The following is an 18,521-nucleotide window of genomic DNA, read 5'->3' on the forward strand; positions in this document are numbered from 1 at the left end:
GCAGGTAGGTGGATTTTGTTACCCTTGGACAGAGCAAGACTAGCAAATTACCCCTATATCCAGTCTTTATGCTAAGCTAGGCTAATTATCTCCAGGTTCCAGTTGCGCACATGGGCATGAAAGTCATTTTCTTCATCTAACTCTCGGAAAAAAGGAAGCAAAACAGCAGCCATGTATTGTAATAAAAGCAAATAGAGATATAGCATACATTTCAGCATCTACAAATTGCAGCATCTGCAGCTATAGTGTTTAACACACAGGAACTACAATGTGAGGATTTGATCACTGTGAAATGAATACCTTAGGACCTAAATCTAATCTGTAAGCATTTCCATATCTAACAACAATGAATGAAAACCATCAGATATCTAAAATGGCCCAATAAGATTGTTTATTTCCTACACAGCACTGTTTGCATAATGTGTATCTGCCATGCAAAGTTTGTGTGATTTGTGGTGAAGAAACTACAACATACAAAACCACTGCTATGTTTAACTAAGATATGAATGGACCACATCAGCCCTCAGCTCTCTGACTGTACCTTCTCGTTGCTGCAGTTGCTGCGGCTGCTGCGGCTGCTGAGCCACCAGGGTGGGCTGGTGGGGGAACGGCTGACCCACCAGGCCGTACGCAGCGGGGTAGGTGGCTGACGGGGAGAAGAGGAACAGGTGAGCAGAGCGCAGCAGCGAAGAAGGCAGAGACTGCAAACTAATCAGATATTTCCTGAAAACAACATCTGACAGAGCAGCATCCCCACCCACAGATCGGCTAAAACTGGGAGATTTTTGCATATATTTGCGATGCGTGACTCACCCTATAGAGCTGCAGGTTATTTACATTTAGTTATATATGTGCATGTTTTGACTTTGGATGTAAATTTGTACTTTACACATGCAGTGTTAGATAGTGGGGGAGTGTGAGGTAGTGTAAGGTAGTGTAGCAGCATGGTATTATGTTACATAAAACTGTTTAGCATTCTGGTTACACAGAGAAGATTATGTCTAGGAACTTTAAAGAGATAACGTGGAAGATTCTCATGTAAATAAATGTTAAGTCACTATCGCCGAATGAGGTAACGCAATGGTGATTGAGCCGATGGCCCACTGATGAAAGCCTTTGCATTTGCAGTATTACAGACTGGCTGTCTGGTGTGACTTTTGCAGAAAAAAAATCACAAGCGGCGCCCAGTTAGTGACGTGTTTTCCATCACCCAGCAGTGGTTGGTCTGTCGGAGAGGGTAGGCGGAGCTAAGGTAAGCTACGGCTGCTTTTCTGGTCTCTGTGTTGCAAGTCAGTAATCTACTATGGCTGAACAAACAAAGAAAAGATCGATGACTACAGATACAACTTCAACAATAAGTGAAAATCCAAAGACAGAGAAACAAATCCGACGCTCAGATGAAGGCAAACAGTCTAAAAAGGAAAGCGACCGTCAGCGAGGAAAATCAAGAGTTACAACCGGAGCCAACCGTGGACGTCACACATGCAGCACTGTCTGGACATCTGGGAAGTGTGCTGATATCAGGGGTCAAATTATGTAAAATGGAAAGGGATTTAAAGACATATTTTTTGTAAACTGGCTTTTAATTTGGAGTAATGTTATAACCAGAATCTGTGTTTTTTACAATAGTTTATTCATGGGTTATATTTTGTGTCTAGTGTAGATTTTTAGTCTTTAAATGTTTAAGTTTGTTCCTATCTGAAGCACTTGGGCTGCATGAAAAGTGCTATATGCTGTAAAGAAAGCTGAATTGAGTTGAGTACAATGTCAAAAAACAAGAAAATATCAATACATTTCCATAAAAAAACACCACATATACAGTATATCACACATATCCATGTTACACAGCTATTCCTGTGGCTGTGAGGCTCACCTGTATAGTGCTGCATGCCTGTGTAAGCTTGCTGCAGGGGGTCCAGGACAGGACTCTGAGCTGTGGCACAGTAAACACATCATCACAAACTGCTACACACACACACAAATAAATCCTAAATGCTATTTGGGGCACATCAGCACGCTCCAGATAACATTTAGTGCTTTGGTTTCATTTCATTTCCTCTTAATTAGACCGTTACTGTTGCACATCAAAACAGGAAGAGTCTGTGGAGTTTTATGGCAGCAGCACAGTTCCTCCTCAGGTATAGTGCAGGTGCTGAGAAGGGTTTAAATGAATTGATTTACCTTGATAGGCATGAACCCCGTTGGTGTACAGGGCTTCGGTTGCTGATTGGCTGTTGGGTGGAGCTGGCACAGAGGTGTAGCTGTTCACTGCAATGGGTGGAGGCAGAGCGGGAACAGGTGTGGCTGTGATGGAGGGTGGAGTGCTGGTACCTGCAGACATTTCTTCATTAAAAACCCTTCATTTAACATCAATAATACAGACTTTAAAGCAAGACAAAGAGGAGAGAGGTATGTGCCCAAATGAGTTGTAGATTAATAGATGTAACAATTAACACAATATAAGACTACTAGTCTAAATGCTAAATGAGAGCTAAATGCTAACATCAGCATGCTAATATGCCTACAATGACAAAGCCCTTGCTGGTGGCTGCACACTGCCCAGGCAAACGCCGCCCAACTCCAACCAAAAACCAACTGTTGGGTCAGTGTGCGCCGACAGTCTGTGTTTGTCGGTGTTTGTCGGACGGAGTTGTTTGAGTTTGACATGTCCAGTCAGGTTTGGTGGAGTCGTGGATAGTCGGAACCATGTTCACCTTTTCCCAACAAACCGCAACATTCCACAACTGAGAGTGCGTTCCCTTGACAACTAGCGTGCGGAACATCAGTACGCACAACTTTCTTTTTGGCTGACCGCCGTGATCAGCCCTACACACGGGTCTGTATGTGACTGACTGACTGATTGACTGACTGACTGAGTTAGTGACGGTACTTTCAGAGCCATAGAGAGAGAGAGAGTTGCGACTTTGCAATGGCGGATCATGGAGCATATTGGACCTCTACTGACGCAACTCTCTTGTCTATACGGCTCTGGATACTTTGTTCGGGGAGAAGGCGGGGCTGCCCCTCTGCTGCTCGTCCGCTGTCCTCACCTATGATGCGGTCAGCCACATACTAGGTTTTGACCTAGTCCTGTTCTGATCCGTCCATTAAGCACTTTAGTTTAGGTTTTATAAAGTAGGCACAAGCTCTGTCCTGTCTGCTAGTGTTGGGGCAGTGTGGCAGTTGGTTTCCGGAACATTCTAAAGACTGCAACCAGCAACTGCCAACCTTAGAATGTTGAGGTGAGTTGGGCATTGTCTGGGCAGTGTGCAGTCACTTTAAGAATGCAAGCTAGTAAATATACTTAAAATTTTATGAGGAAGTAAATACATTCAACACTTCTGTTAGTTTTAAATTTAAAGCAGGTCATGTTTACAATGTTCACCATCCTAGTTTAACATGCTAACGTTTGCTAGTTTGCAGTAGACACATTACACAGACGAGGCTGATGGGAACGGCGTTAGTTTTGCAGCCATTAGGTCATAAATCAGAGTATTGGGCAAATTAGATTTTTTTTTACCTGATGAAAGCAGGAGATGAAAAAGTGAAGGGATCACCAAAGTTATTACACATCATCCATGGGGGGAAATTAATGTCTGTGCATTTGTTGTTTACTGTGTCATTAGTTAACAGTTGCTGGGAGAGTTATTTTTTGGCGGCCTTGTAAAAGTAAGTCACCAATTTTAAGGGATCCCTTTGGGCTCAAGTTATTTTTAGGGGAAGTGGTTATTATTTATGAGATGATATATCGTAAGACGTAAAGATTTAGGAATTAATTGAAATTGGAAAGCTATATAAAGCACAGCCAAACCGATAATTCGCTCCCTGCTTTTTGCAGATACATTGATATCTGTATATACTGTATGTAAGCTTATAGGCAGCAGGAAATTGCTTTACAAGTGAGCTTATACAATCTGCTTATTCACAAAATGCAGGTAGTCTTGCTTAGTTGCAATTTCACCATCTTTTTCACCTTAAATGTAAAAGCTAACGCGGCTAACATCACAACAGCCTGAAAAAGAGCAAATACTACAAAACAAATGTTTGTTATTTTGTCCTCTTAGGTCCGCCTCTCCTTGTGTGTCTGTCCTCATATTTCAAGCAGAAATCTAATCAAGGCCGGCCGGGGCCAGACATCCCTGCCTCTCATTACCTGAGGAGGGGGTGATGGATGCGATCGGCGTGGCGATGATGCTGCTGGGGTTGAGCGCGGCGAGCTGCTGCATCTGAACCGCCGCCACCGTGGCAACAGGAGAGAGGTAGGCCGACTGCGCCACCAGGGCCTGCTGCTGCATTAGCTGGAGGATGGAGAAAGAGAGGGAGGGAGTCAGGAGATTCAGAGTTTCGAGTATGTTTAGAGGGATCTGTTTGTCTGCTCTAAGGGTTCCCTGAGTGTTTAAAGTAGAGAAACGTCAACATACTTGTAGATTACAAATGTATAAGGACACACTTTGTTTAGATTGGTAATAACCAAGCTCAAGTAACGTGACCCAGTCATGAACATGTTTAATATAATTGCAATGGCTCCAGTCTGAATCTCAATCAGGAGTCAATATGTTTAAAGGCCACGTGCACACTACAACACAACAGAGACAGACCAGATGTCCTTGGTGATCTTCTCTGTTTTTGCAGACCTGTCCAGACGCTTCATGTTGCAAGCAAATCCAAATAAAAATTGGTCTCAACATCATGTATCTGGGGTGACATGATTACATTAAACCCTGCGTCAGTGTTTTTGTAGTTTTACCGTTTTAAAACTGGCCTGTCAGAGAGCTATTTCATTCGGGTCTTGTGTTTTTACCGTTGTACTAAACGTCACTATAAATCATTGCATCCATTACGAGCAAAAATGTTGTCAGGCCTCCTTAAGCTTCACAAATTGAACAACTTTTAATGAGCCGAGTCTGAAACCATTTGCAGTAAACGCTCAATTAGCAATGAAAAGAACAGTCATGTGGCTTTACTCTACGCTGCAATTTTTCCAGTTAATATCATCAAATTAGACATTTAGACTGATTCTGTAAGAATCACTTGAACGTATCAGCTTGACTTAGGCGTGCTTACCAGACAGTTAATTCTGTCTCATGTCTAAGAGGACATTTTGAGTCAAATATTTTCCCTTTTTGTCACATTGGTTTTACTTCAGCTTCAGCAAACATCTGTTAATGAAGTTCCAAACGACTAAAATCATGTAAGCAGTTTTGTTGTGAAGCGATCACCAGCCCCTTATTGTTCTTGTCAGTATCAGAAGGCAAAAACATAACCTCATTTGCTTTTGTATTTCAGTGTGGATATTCAAAAAATTAGTATAAATAGAGAAAGATTTAGAGAAAGGTAAAGCGTGTGTTTCTTAAAGGGCCAGTTCGCCGATTTTAAACCTCAGCCCTATCACGCTATTATGGGGAGCTAATGCCATTATGGTAATTTGGCTCTGTGCTATCCGCCTCTCCAATGGGCCCTGGAAAATCTCCACCAGACTATTTAAAACGTGTCATCTGGTGGAGGCCAGGGAGCTCTCTAAACTACACTTCCTCAATCTAGGACGCCCGCCTCTGATGTCATGTCTCCTTCAAAATCATCAGGTTTGAAATGTAGACTGCAGACCTGAAGATTTTTTAGACTATCCACCAGAATATTCTCGTCGTGTTTCGGATTCTGTACCGCTCTGAGCCGTTGCCTGACGCAAAACGGTAGTATTTCACTCCAGCGTCTCTCGCTGGGCCGTTCCTTTCAAAGGGCAATGCATGCTGGGTGTTGTAGGAATGCAGAATGGGCGAAACCACAAGCTGTTTGTACAACTTCCTCCACAGCTATGGCTTCAATTTCAAATATTATTGCTTCTATCGATTACAGAGAACACCTGCTTTGACTGACGGTGGCTTTTTCCAGGGGAGAACTGCTCCTTTAAGAAATGTGTAAATGTTAATGCTTGTGTTGCTTACAGCCTGTGTGTAGGCGTTGTAGGCCCCGAGGTGCAGGGTCATGGGACTGATGACTCCCAGCTGAGAGGCCACCTGCTGCATTCGCCGGAGCCCTCGCTCTTTCTCCGAATCGGCAAACTTCACCACCAGGCTGGACGAGGCGCCCTGAGGAGGAAATAACGGAGGAGATAACAAAACTCAAACTCATATCGTCATCCCTTTGACATCTTTCACATCATAAGAGATATGATCCCGACTCTTAGCAAGGTAAAAACTTCAGGGTTCTTATTGGTCTAGGGGTCTTAGACGGTAACCTTGTAAACCCAATGTCCTCGGTTCAAGACTGTTGCAAGTCATCCCTCCCCTGTCTCCCCTTATTCCCCATCTGTTCCAAACTACCTGCTATTAAATAAAAGTAGAAAAAAAGCTGAAATTTAGTCCTCCTGAACCCAGCAGGAGAAAAAAAACAAGGGACATTTCATAAAACAATCGTCCTTTAGGAAGACAATGGAGTCGGAGCACTGCCGGGTCTTTGTATTAATCACCACCGTCCTTGATTTGTGTGTGTGTCTGCTTGTGTGTGTGTCAGTAGGTGTGGAGGAGGGGGACAGAAAAGAGAAGTGGTGACTATTAGCTGAGTCACCCCACTGAGTGTCCTAATGACTGTATTTGGAGCATCTAAATGTGCGTATGTTTAAGCACATGTTTGACTGTGTGTGTGTGTGTGTGTGTGTGTGTGTGTGTGTGTGTGTGTGTAGGGGGGGACTCACAGGTAAAGTACGACTCCCATGCAGAGTGTTGATGGCGGCCTGGGCCTCTGCGTTGCTCTGATACTTTACGAATGCACAACCTAGATGAAATGACACACAATTAAACGTGAGTTCAATAAAACACACACACACACACACACACATACACACAGGATACAGAAACTACTTCCCTTTAAAAACACATTAGGAGCCGTTTTAGATCTAGTGCTTCATCAGTTACCCCGGCATCATTAAACATGGTCCACGAGACTTTCATTGCTTCATCAATCACAGTCCGTAAACCACCAAACGCATCATTAGCCATGACCCATAAAACCTATCGCACCATTAGTCATGCCTCGTGCAACAAACGCAGAGAAATCCAGCATCTGTGTTTGAACTGTCGCCGGACTTTGATTTACATGGCAAATATCATTAGCTTTGTTGTTAGTGACAAAAGATATTTACACTCAAGCGATGGTGAAGTGCCCGAGGCTTAATTCTCAGGGCTGGATTAAAATGCCGATAGCGTCAGTCAATGTCACTTTTTACGTTCATAATCTGGAGTTCACTTCGATTCTACGGATCTTTAAGAGCTTTAGGAGACTCGAGTAAAGGGTGGAAGAAAAAAGAGGATAAAGCTTCTTAGTGCTGATCATTTTCCTCACTTGGACAAATATTAACTTAGTATTTTAGTGGGAAGCTTAAATAAGTAACACCTTGGATCTTATTGCAACTGTTTAATCCCATTTATTGATATCTTCCAAATTATTTTGGCTAAATTTTTTCACCTGACTAGTGACAGTAAGTCTCTCCTCAAGTGGAATTAATAAGTGATTATGTCTACTCTGACTTTTTTAAAGAATACACATTCACTGGGCAAATTAAGAAAAGCACTTCAACTTAGGTTACATGTAAAAGATGCCATATATATCTTTACGTTACATTTGCAAAGGTGCACACTGCCTACTGTGACAGAGTGAGTGCTCACTGGCATTAGATTGTCTTAAAAGTCAACAGTTTGACCATAATTAGAGCACAATCTTATCAGTCATATTGGCAGAAATGTTCATTTAGTGCTGAGGCAGAAATCTAATTTTATTACACAGCTGTGTTAAATACTTGATTCTGTTTGGTTAATCACAGCATTCTAAGTCTGTTATTTCTTAATAGCAGACCGTTGCTATGCAGTACAGGCCGTTGCTAGGGACGCGGCTCTAATCACACAATCCTGAGGACTAACTGCAATCCTACCAATCCTCTGAAAGAAGTTTGGTAAATTTGACGTTGGTTAGTTTACAGAGGGGAAAAAAGAAAAGAGACGAAAAACGGCGGAAAGAAAGCAATAAAGGTTAAACGATGCTACGACAGAGAGATCTACAAAACTGAAGATGGCACATTAAGTAAACTTTAAACCCAACGCAATGTGTGATATGCCGGTGTTTAAAGACAGTGAATGGAAAAGAAAATGTCAACAGACTCTGACAATGACGGGGACATTATCCCTTACTTTAAGCCTTTATCAGTCGGTACCGTTGACTTGTTGGCATCGTGCATGCCAAACTAAAGTGGTTAAAAACACCTAAAACAAGGGTGCTGGTCCCAAATACCAAACAAACAAGTGTGCATTTTCTGTTATAATCGGGGGCATTATATCGGTCTGTCTAGTTATTTCAAGACACTGGAAGAACAGAAAGGCTACAGAACTGAAAGTGCAATGGTGAAATAGCATCTTACGAATGTATGCTTAGTATGACAAGTGGAAATCTGAAGAAGAGGTGTCTCCCTGGCCTTACAATAAAAGGAATGTTTTCCCTCTGGTACTGCTTTTCTGGATTTACGTTGAGTCTGCTTCCATAATATAGATAAGATGTGTCTCATGTTCCTTTAATTAAAATAAAATATAAGATAATTAAAAATAAAACTATCAGGGGTCAGAATGTATCTGCCTGTGTGTAAATTAATATGCACCACACTATTTAAAGGTGTTTGAATGCACCACAGGCCAGCGTGGGAATAATACGAACCATAGTAAAAACTAATTTATAGATAAGCATCTTTTGGATCTTTATTCTTTAAATGTGTGGGGATAGAATTTGATAAAGTTTACTTATCATATAGAGACATATTTAACCTGATTATATGTATTTCTCAGGTGTCTTTTGTTTTTTTGTACCTTTGCTGGTTCCATCAGGCCCGCGCAGCACCGTGCACTCCTCTATGCTCCCGAACGGCTCGAACATCTTTCTCACGTCGCTGTCCGTCTGCTGTTTTCCCAGCATGCCCACAAACAGCTTCCTGTCTTCTAAGGGGAAGGAGATCGCCAAGATGGGAGGGGGGGAACAAGATAATGTTTGGATAACGTGAGCCAGATTACAGAGAGAGGGGAAAAAGTGGATGTTTTAATGGAAGAGGTGATAAAAAAAAAAAGGGAAGAAAAAAAGGGAGAAGTGCCGTGTCACCGTACATGCATGACTAACAGAGAGCAACATAAGCAGCTACTGTACGAAGCAGGGTGGACCTCTGCCTGCTATTCTTCAGAGTGCCACCAGAGTGCAGTAACATGAACATCACAACAAACAAACAGCAGCTGGCGGTGACTCAAATGTTTGTCACCCTCTGTGCTGTCAGAGAAGCTGCTCCGTCTGTCCCCGTCTGTGAAGGATCAGACCAGTGTTTCTGCATGTTTGAGCCCGTTTACTACAAATCACGAACACGTTACATTCCTGCAGACTATTCACCAAAGCAAAACCACAGATACACGGGTTGTATTTTATGTAACATTCAGGCTGCAATCGTATAAGAATCGATTCAATAATGCGGGCATATCATTGTCTTTACTATATGGTTACATTTATGCAATCGTAAATCAATGATGGTGCATTTGAAAACTATGGTTTTATTAGAGAGGCCTGCTTGTTTGGGTTGTTCATGTGTCATATTTAAGAGTTGGATGGCAAATTTAACTATAATTCAGCTATAATTTCAGAAAATCAAGCAGCATTAGGGTAAAATGTAGTAATTTCTTGTGGTACAACAGCCGACACCGAAGATATCAGAGATTTGAGTGTCTGCAAGCTCGCTGACACATAACATGAAAGAAACGTGACCGCCGTCTAAAGCTTTACATGTCTTTTAAAATGGTAAACAAAGAACATTATGATTCTTTAGAGGTTGGACAACATTGCTGACATTAAAATGTGTCCTCCAAATGTAGAGAAGATGGAGAAAATTAGCTTATCATGCGACTGATCTTCAAAAGATGCCCTGTCACAGCAGGAGAAGCGCAGGTGTCACTAACAACATAAACACTGGCCCCGTTCTGTTCACGAGTCCCTGTAAGGCACGACAGCCTGACAGGGAGACAGCATGCACAATACAAGGACCTTGACACTGATGCAGCTAAGTGGAGCCATTCAGCCATAATTAAAGAGGGGTTGTGCTGTTTCACATTTTAAGACGTATATATAATGTTACAATGATGGAGGTCCAGACTAAACGTGGGTGAAGTTTCAAATCTGTAGGTAAAAGTATGTTGGAGTAATCCCCAGGCTTCTCAGCTCAGTCTGCAGGCTGCTGTGAACGCCAGGTTGTGATGTCACAAAGTGCAGCCTCAGCCGGCTTCAGAGAACTGGCCAATCAGAAGACAGTGGGCGGGGTTTAAAGAGACAGAGGTGACTGAGTCGTTTCAGGCAGAGGCTGTATGACGGCCTGTACAGAGTTTCTGAGTTTTTTTAACTGTAAATTATGCTAAGATACTCCACAGAGTGAAATATGAAGCTTGAAATTAGCATAATACACCCACTTTGACAACAGTGCTGCTCTACCAGCAGAAGACTTTTGTAATACGCCAAAGCAGGGCATCTTTCAACTCCCTTTTGACAACAATAAAAACTTAGTATGTGTGGTGGAGTACCTACTTTAACATTTTCAAGGTGATTTAGAGACCTTAACGACACCAGCAGCTGCCGTAAAATTATGGTTTGCTTTGAAAATGTAATACGTACATTTAAGTAGATGACTGAATTCACATATAAAAACTTAATTTCTGCCACTGGGGTCTCTCAATTAAAAGAAAATGAAGTTTGACTCCAAGACGTAGCTTGGGATCATGGGAGCTGTTGCCTCCGTTGTTACAAAAACACCATTAAAAATCAATTTGACAATACTCAGGCACCTGAGCTGTCACGTTCTAAAAGTTCTAGTGTTGCAAGTTAACAAAAGAGTTTAAATTTGGATGGAAGACTAAATGATTTTTAAGCTGTTTGTGTTCACTGTGGTGGTGGTGTTTGAACAGGTGCTGTGTTTCTGGGTGGGGACTGCTGTCTCTTACCCCCTCTGCTCTCGCTGTCTGCCGGCTTCACCTGGATCGGACGGTTCATCTGGAAAAGACAGAGGTCAAAGGGCACGGTCAATTTAACTACAGGACATTGGTGGTGATCATTAACACGGGAACACATGGAAACTGCTGTTTTAAGATTTAACTGTCCTCTCTCGATATAAGCCTTTTAAAGAAGCCGTGAGAGCTGTAATATGATGTAACGATGACATCATCGTGCACTTATGGATGTTAGTTAATTTGGCCTGTGCTCCATCCTCCTACGATCCCCCACTAATTTCTCTTCTTCTTCTCCGTCTCCTTTTTTTGCCAGCAGACCGCAGCCGACACTGATATGTGTGATTTCACATTCTCAGCGTTGTTCAGTGTCTCTCTCTCTCTCCACCTCCTCCTCTCTCTCAGAATGCGCTCTAATCCCGCCGCCTATCGTTCCTTCTCCCCCTATCACACAAAACCAGGAAAAGCACACACCCACGCGGGATTGGGGAAGTGATAAGATTAAGCACACTCGCCGGCTAATCTGGATTACAGGAGCACGCAGCATCAGAATAGTGAGCGACTCTGAGCCTGACAGGAGAGGCAGTGACGAGGGTACACAGGGTTAGAAATGAAGGAATAATATGTGGAGAAAAACAAAGAATGATAAAGAAATAAAGGGAGCACACGGATTAGGTGACCTATCATAATTCATCCAAAGACTGCTGAAATGCCTCTTTTTCACAATTATCCTCCTCTCTACTATTTAACAGAACCTCTTGTGCAACATATCAGCGCCTCCACGACTCGTCTGTCATATGTTTAGATTACGAATACACTGAAATAAGGTATTGAATGACGTAAAGAACAGACAGTTTGAAGGGTGGGATTGAGAGGGATTGAGACGGGTAGAAGAGGAGCATATGGAGGAAAAGATGGAGGTGGGGGATGTGTGTGCGCGGAGAAGGGAGGCTGATGTCGGCGAGGAGTCGAGGTGAGAGCATCAGAGTGACACTCTGTTAACTGTGGCTTAATGAAGGTCTTAATTATGGAGCTGGTGACATTTCAGCCCGTCACCGCTCCCGTGTCACTGATTGATCCGCTGTGATCGGTCACCAGGAGACACTATTGATCGCTGCCGCCAGGACCCGCATGAACAAACACACCGGCCATCTCTGTGCCGACACCGTAACCAAACTACCGGCTGAAACACAAGCACCACCTGCTGCAGAGCGGGGCCCCCACGTCTCCTCACGGAGAGCCTCCAATTGATTGCGCCAATTAAGACAGAGGAGATGGAGGGGCAAAGTCTCAAAACCATCTTCCAATCTGTCAGGAGAATGTGATCTTTAGGTTCTGCACTCAGTGAATAGTAATTTTTGTTTGAATCGAACCTCATCCTTACATCCTTAAAATGTGTTTTGTTGCAGTGAAGATAATCCTAGCACGGCCTACGGGCTCAAATTTATATGGTCGTGGTTTTGTTTGGTGCTCTGGATAAAAGCACTCTTTAAATATGTGTCGTCCACTGTTTACCATTGTGCAACTCATTTCTATTTTCACTTGTATGCCTACAGCGGCTAGTGCAATATCTACAATATACAACACGTGCATGAGTGCAATATTATATTCATAATCTATATGTCCCATTTACTCTACTACTGTCCTTTAAGACTACATTTCCTTTCTTACTTTTTCTTACCTCCACTTTGCTTTATTCTTAAAATATATATATAAATCTCTTCATTAAAGATTTTCATTTGAATAAATGTGTTAAGTCTCTATCTATCGCCGAATGAGGTAACACAATGGTGGTTGAGTATATGGCCCACTGATAAAAGCCTTTGCATTTGCAGTATTACAGACTGGTGCTGTGTTTGAAATGTTATACTATACTAGCAGTAAGTGTAGTATGCTGTATGCAATGCCTGGATGTCGTACTAATTTGGAAAAAAATCTCCAGTATGCATCGGACCATTCTTCCTCGCCTACTATATCCCACAATGCAAAGCGCTGGAACGTCACAGCGGCAGCTGAAATGACGGACGCAGTATGTAGTATATCGTAGGGCATTTCGAACACAGACTGGGTATCTGGTGCGTCGAAAAAATCACAAGCGGCGCCCAGTTAGTGATGCGTTTTCCATCACCCAGCAGTGGTTGGTCTGCCAGAGAGGGTAGGCGGAGCCAAGCGGCTGCTTTTCCGGAGTAAACAGTAATCTACTATGGCTGAACAAACAAAGAAAAGATCGATGGCTACAGATACAACTTCAGAAATAAGGAAGGAAAAAGGAAAGAGACCGAAAATCAAGAGTTACAACCGGAGCCAACCGTGGACGTCACACATGCGACACTGTCTGGATATCTGGGAAGTGTCTTCGAGATTACAACTTTAACTTTTTAAAACCTAACTGTGTAATTCTGTATATGTTGGACCATAGATTAGATTTTATTGAGTTCTAATTCACCCTCAGTGTTTTTATTCACCAAATTTGACTGTGCCGTCAATATTTTATGGAAAAAATAATGGTTTTAAGGTTGCGATCAAAGTAGTTTTTAGCGATAAAGGCTCCAAAAATGTGAGTACATGGAGGCAAAGAGGGCAGCTTCAAACACATAAAATCAAAGCTTATGAATAAGGACTCAGCCCTATTTTCCAATTAGTAAATATGGGGAAAGTTTTCCATTTACTACAAAGAAAAATACATGATCACAGGGTTTTATATTTAGTACAGGCCTAATTTTCTGAATATGACGTGTATATAAATACAAAATGTACTGAGCTCTTTCAAAAGAGACACACGCAGGCTGACCTTTACCTTTCTAATGCAAAGATAAAACCTATAGTCATAAGGAATCAAAGCTGAAGCTACAACCTCATGACACTGATTTAATGTGACATCTTTGATTGATCACATGTTTGAGTGACGTCTGGCTGATATTTCAGAGCAGGAAGACAAACAGAGAAGGAGGAGGAGGAGGAGGCGGAGGAGGAGATAAGGAGCCGCGCAGCAGATGGCTCAGGAGACTGGAATTAGAGAACACAAGAGGGGAAAAAACAGCGAGAAGTGGAGGCCATCAAGGCAGTGCCACTTCACATCGGCACGGCAACCGGCCCCGCCGCTCTGACGAAGGCCGCGCGGCGCATGGCCGTCGTCATGGCAACCCCGATGATGAGAGCCCCACATCAGGTAAACAAGGTTGCGAAGAACGACGCACGGAGGTGGGGGGGGGGGGAACAAATGAGGAGGACAAAGGGTACTTCTAGGTCGAGAGAGAGATAGATAGAGGATTAGATGAGTGAGGAGGGGAGGAGGAGGAGGAGGAGAAAGGGGGAGAAGAGGAGGAGGAAAAATGAAAAAAAAAGAGGGAAGCGTTTGTGCCTGTTGATTGTCGGCGCTGAAGCAGAGAGAAAAATATCTCTGAACCGCTCACACACACACTTAACTGTAATTTGCTCCCCCTCTTCCTCCCCCTCTCCCTCCTGCTCCTCCTCTTTCTCCAGTTGCTCCCCTTCCCCCTCCTCCTCCTTTTCCCTCATCCTCTCCATCCTTCTCCTCTTCTTCTCCCTCCTCCTGTTGCTCTCTCCTTCTCCTCATCTTCCTCCTGCTTTTGCTCCACCCCCTCCTGTAGCTCTTCCCCTTCCCCCGCTTCCTCCTTCTCCTGTTGCTCTCTCTCCTCATCGTCTTCCTCCTTCTCCTGTTGCTCTCTCTTGTCCTCATCTTCCTCCTTCTCCTGTTGCTCTCTCTCCTCCTCATCTTCCTCCTGCTTTTGCTCCACCCCCTCCTGTAGCTCTTCCCCTTCCCCCGCTTCCTCCTTCTCCTGTTGCTCTCTCTCCTCCTCATCTTCCTCCTTCTCCTGTTGTTCTCTCTCCTCCTCCTCTTCCTCCTTCTCCTGTTGCTCCCCTTCCCCCTTCCTACTCCTTCTCTCTCATCCTCTCCCTCCTTCTTCTTCTACTCCTCTCCCTCCTCCTGTAGCTCTTCACCCTTCCCCTCTTCATCCTCCTTCTCCTGTTGTTCCCTTACTTCCTCCTCCTCCCCCTCTTGTTGCTCTCTCCTCCTCCTCCTCCTCTTCCTCCTATTCCTGTTGCTCTCTCTCCTCCTCTTCCTCCTTCTCCTGTTGCTCTCTCCTCCTCCTCTTCCTCTTTCTCTTGGTGCTCTGTCTCCACCTCCCCCTCCTCCTTTCCCTCTTCCCCCTATCCTTCTCTTCCTCCTCCTCGTCTTCCTCCTTCCCCTCCTCCATCTCCTCCTGTTGCTTCCTCTCCTCTTCCTCATCTTCCTCCTCTCCCTCCTCCATCTCCTCTTGTTGCTCCCTCTCCTCCTCCTCCTCCTCCTGTTGCTCCCCCCTCCCTCCCCTGTATCTCTTTTACTCTTGTTTACAAAAACGGTCTCATACTGTGACGGTAAAACCTGCCCGTCTGAGCACCAAATGTACGACTGTGTGTTTTTACTATTTGATTTTTCTCCCTGTGCTCCTCATGTGAAAACACACAACGCAGATTTTATGTACAATTATCTTTCAAGTAAACACACATTTATTGTTCCCACACACACACACACACACACACATGCATGCTCGTTCTGTCCCTGTCGGTCAAAGCAGCATCTACACATACTTAATCTTTCCACCCTGTGATGCCGCCGAGGGATTTCAACGGGATTATGAGATATTAAATCCATAGATTATCCAATCAAATCACAGCTCGACCCCTTTCGCCATAAAGCATGGCGCCCTCTTCATAAACATCAACATCTATACACACAGAGGAGGCGCAACAGCTCCCATGTAAAGCGGATATTTTAATCTACACTTCATTTACGGTGAGAGCGTGTTTTAAATAGACGATCGTTTACAGCCTGAGCGGCTAAAGAATACAGATGATCATATTTTTCTCGCCTTTCTTTTGTGACCAGCAGAGCAGATGATAATCTCTGTACTCGCGGCTCAAAGCAGCCGTTGTTTTTAGGTCTATATAGCAAAAGGCTGCTGTGTGAGTGTGTGAGCATGCGAGTGTGTGTGTGTGTGTGAGTGTGACACATTTATGTCGCCTGTTTTTCTCTCCAATTTCAATCCATTCTGCTGGAAAAGCAGCCACTCTGAATGGTAAATATATCAGCAGAGACCATCTCCCCTGCTCTTTCAAGAACATTTACAGCAGTGTGTGTGTATGTGTGTGTGTGTGTGTGTGTGTGTGTGTGTGCGTGCGCGTGTGTTGGTGTAGGTGGGTGGGGCGGGGGTGGGGATGGTGGGGGCACAAAGACAATTTTCCCTTCTTCGCCTCCCCTCCGCTCCATCACACAGCGCTGGTCATTGCATCGTGCCGGTCGCCTAGCAACCTGGCATCCCTGGTCCCCACCGTCTCCAGGCAACGAGACCTGCGACCGCAATCAACCTGCCACCTCCCTCCTCCCCCTCCCCCTCCCCTCTTTCCCTGCTCTATTCCTCTCCTTTTTTCTGTTGCTTTTTTTTTTCTCTCCCTCGCTCCCTCCCTCACTCCTCCATTCACCACCTCCTCTTATACGCCGGGACGCACCTGTGAATTCACCCGGGGACAAGAGCGAGCACAGGTGGAAATTGGTATATGACACGAAAGAGAGAGATAAAAAAAAAGGACCAGGAAAAAGGCAAAAAAAAAAGGAACAAACAAAAAAGGGAAAAAATAAAATGAAGGACAAAAAAAAAAAGAAAAAAGAAAAAAATAATAATAACAAAAACCAAAAAAACAAGACAAGACAAAAAACATAAAAGAACAAAAAACAAAATAAAGAAAAAAAGAGAAAAAATAAAATAAAATAAAAAACAAAAAAAAATTTTAAAAAACGAATAAAGGGGAATAAACAAAAAAAGGGGAAAAAACTAAATAAAAACAAAAAAGGAAAAAATAAATAAATAAAGAAGAACAACAAAACAAAAAAAGGGAAAAAATAAAATGAAGAACAATAAAAAATAAAGAACAAAAAAATAAATAAAGAACAAAAAAACAAAAAGACAAATAAACTAAAAAGGAAGAAAAACAAAATAAAGAACAAAAACAAAATAAAGAATAAAAAACAACAAAAAAGAAAGAACAAAAAGGGATAAAAGGGAGACTAACAGATGAGGGACAGCGGAGTGCATAAAGAGTCAGAACAAAACGACAAAAGCAGCAGAGATGCACAAGTTAATGTTTCCACACTCACACACTCACACACACAAACACAGACTCACACACTCACACACTCACACAGGCTAACAGGCGCACAAAGCAGAGAGAGAAACTCCTGAAAGCTTCTCCTGAATCCGCCTGTCACTAAATCAATCCAACACAAAGAGAGCGACAGAGCAACACGTGTACTGTTCAATAATTTCTAATCAATGATCCGGGCCTCAGTGTCAGAGCTGCTTCTCAGGACTCACTAGTCTGTCCAGAGTCAGGACGAAGCTGACACGTCTCAAAGCCGACATTATTCATGTCAGACAGTCGACAAAAATCCTTCAAAGTGAATATGAAAGAGTAAATTTATAACAACACACAAGTTGACTCTCAATTGTTTTGACTTTTCTGTTCAATATTCATGTCAAGTGTTGTTTGACTCGATTCAGTGGAGCAGAAGAGGAAAGAACTGAATCCCCAATACATCTGTGCGTGCGCGTGTGTGCACGTGTGTGTGTGTGTGAGTACAGTTCAGTTCCTTCTTTTCTTTTTTTTTATTATTATTGACTTTTGTTACTCGGGCATGTTTTTTTTTACACACTTTTACTCCTCTGTAGTTCACTGTGTGTGTAGTACAAAGAGCCTAATGAGTTTTGTGACAAAAGCCTGCTTACACTTTAGTGTGTGTTTGCCTTCCCCACACACACACACACACATACGCACACACAATCCCCTACCCCCCAAAAACACACTATAGCTCTCCCTAACAGATGTCTGTATTTAAGCTGATAAACACACGTCCTCAATGCACCTCCAGCCCCCCTCCACCCTCACCGCCACCCACTGTTCATTATGTCAAACTTTCATTCATCTCCTCCTCCCCTCCCCCCACCCTCTCTTACACCCCCCCTCCTTTATTTTATCCAATTTCTCTCTAGTTCACACCCATTTACCACCTCTATAAATCCAATCTGCATCCATCATTACAGTCGCCTTCTCAGTGACGTACAGACGGGCCCTTTCTGTTGTGCGCTCCTGCATCGTCCCCATCGCACATTGATATGCATGTGTATGTAAATGAATCGACGCATGAACGCACGTTTAACTCCGGATAGATTCATCATGTGAACACGCTCGCTCTGAGGCGTGCTAATTGCTACCATCATCATCCCCGCGACTCATATCGGGGCAAAGCTTCATCTGCTTATTGTCAGAAACGTGAAATACCTCACGTGATCATGTTCGGCACGTTTTAGAGCCCCGGCGAACCGAAAGTGAGCGTCCACTCTGTGTTCTTGTCATATTTTTAACATCTTATAATGCCTGTTTCTACCTGCTTCTCTGCGTGTGCTATAAAAAGGGACTCAAATGTAAAAGATGGAATATATCTACAGTGCTAAGCGG

General features: G+C 43.3%; 1 protein-coding gene across 6 annotated transcripts in view; it reads right to left on the reverse strand.

Annotated features, from left to right (window-relative positions):
• The window catches only part of celf3a (cugbp, Elav-like family member 3a), a 33,853-nt gene that overhangs the window by 4,531 nt on the left and 10,801 nt on the right, over window positions 1-18,521 (reverse strand). For 4 of the 6 annotated variants that reach the window (XR_011309477.1, XM_069682134.1, XM_069682138.1 and 1 more), the window contains 8 exons: window positions 11,004-11,052; window positions 8,847-8,975; window positions 6,692-6,771; window positions 5,943-6,086; window positions 4,154-4,298; window positions 2,182-2,331; window positions 1,874-1,933; window positions 542-646 (listed from right to left, as the gene is read on the reverse strand). Coding sequence is in view for 5 of the 6 variants with exons in the window: in XM_069682134.1 (XP_069538235.1) it covers window positions 542-646; window positions 1,874-1,933; window positions 2,182-2,331; window positions 4,154-4,298; window positions 5,943-6,086; window positions 6,692-6,771; window positions 8,847-8,975; window positions 11,004-11,052 (862 nt within the window). In the remaining variant the exon portion in view is untranslated. The remainder of the gene's footprint in view (window positions 1-541; window positions 647-1,873; window positions 1,934-2,181; window positions 2,332-4,153; window positions 4,299-5,942; window positions 6,087-6,691; window positions 6,772-8,846; window positions 8,976-11,003; window positions 11,053-18,521) is intronic. The other 2 variants (XM_069682136.1, XM_069682137.1) reach the window with 2 other exon arrangements.

The sequence above is a fragment of the Semicossyphus pulcher genome, unplaced genomic scaffold (assembly GCF_022749685.1).
Source record: "Semicossyphus pulcher isolate SPU_LCO1_2020_fin unplaced genomic scaffold, fSemPul1.0.p SCAF_5, whole genome shotgun sequence".
NCBI lineage: Eukaryota > Metazoa > Chordata > Actinopteri > Labriformes > Labridae > Semicossyphus > Semicossyphus pulcher.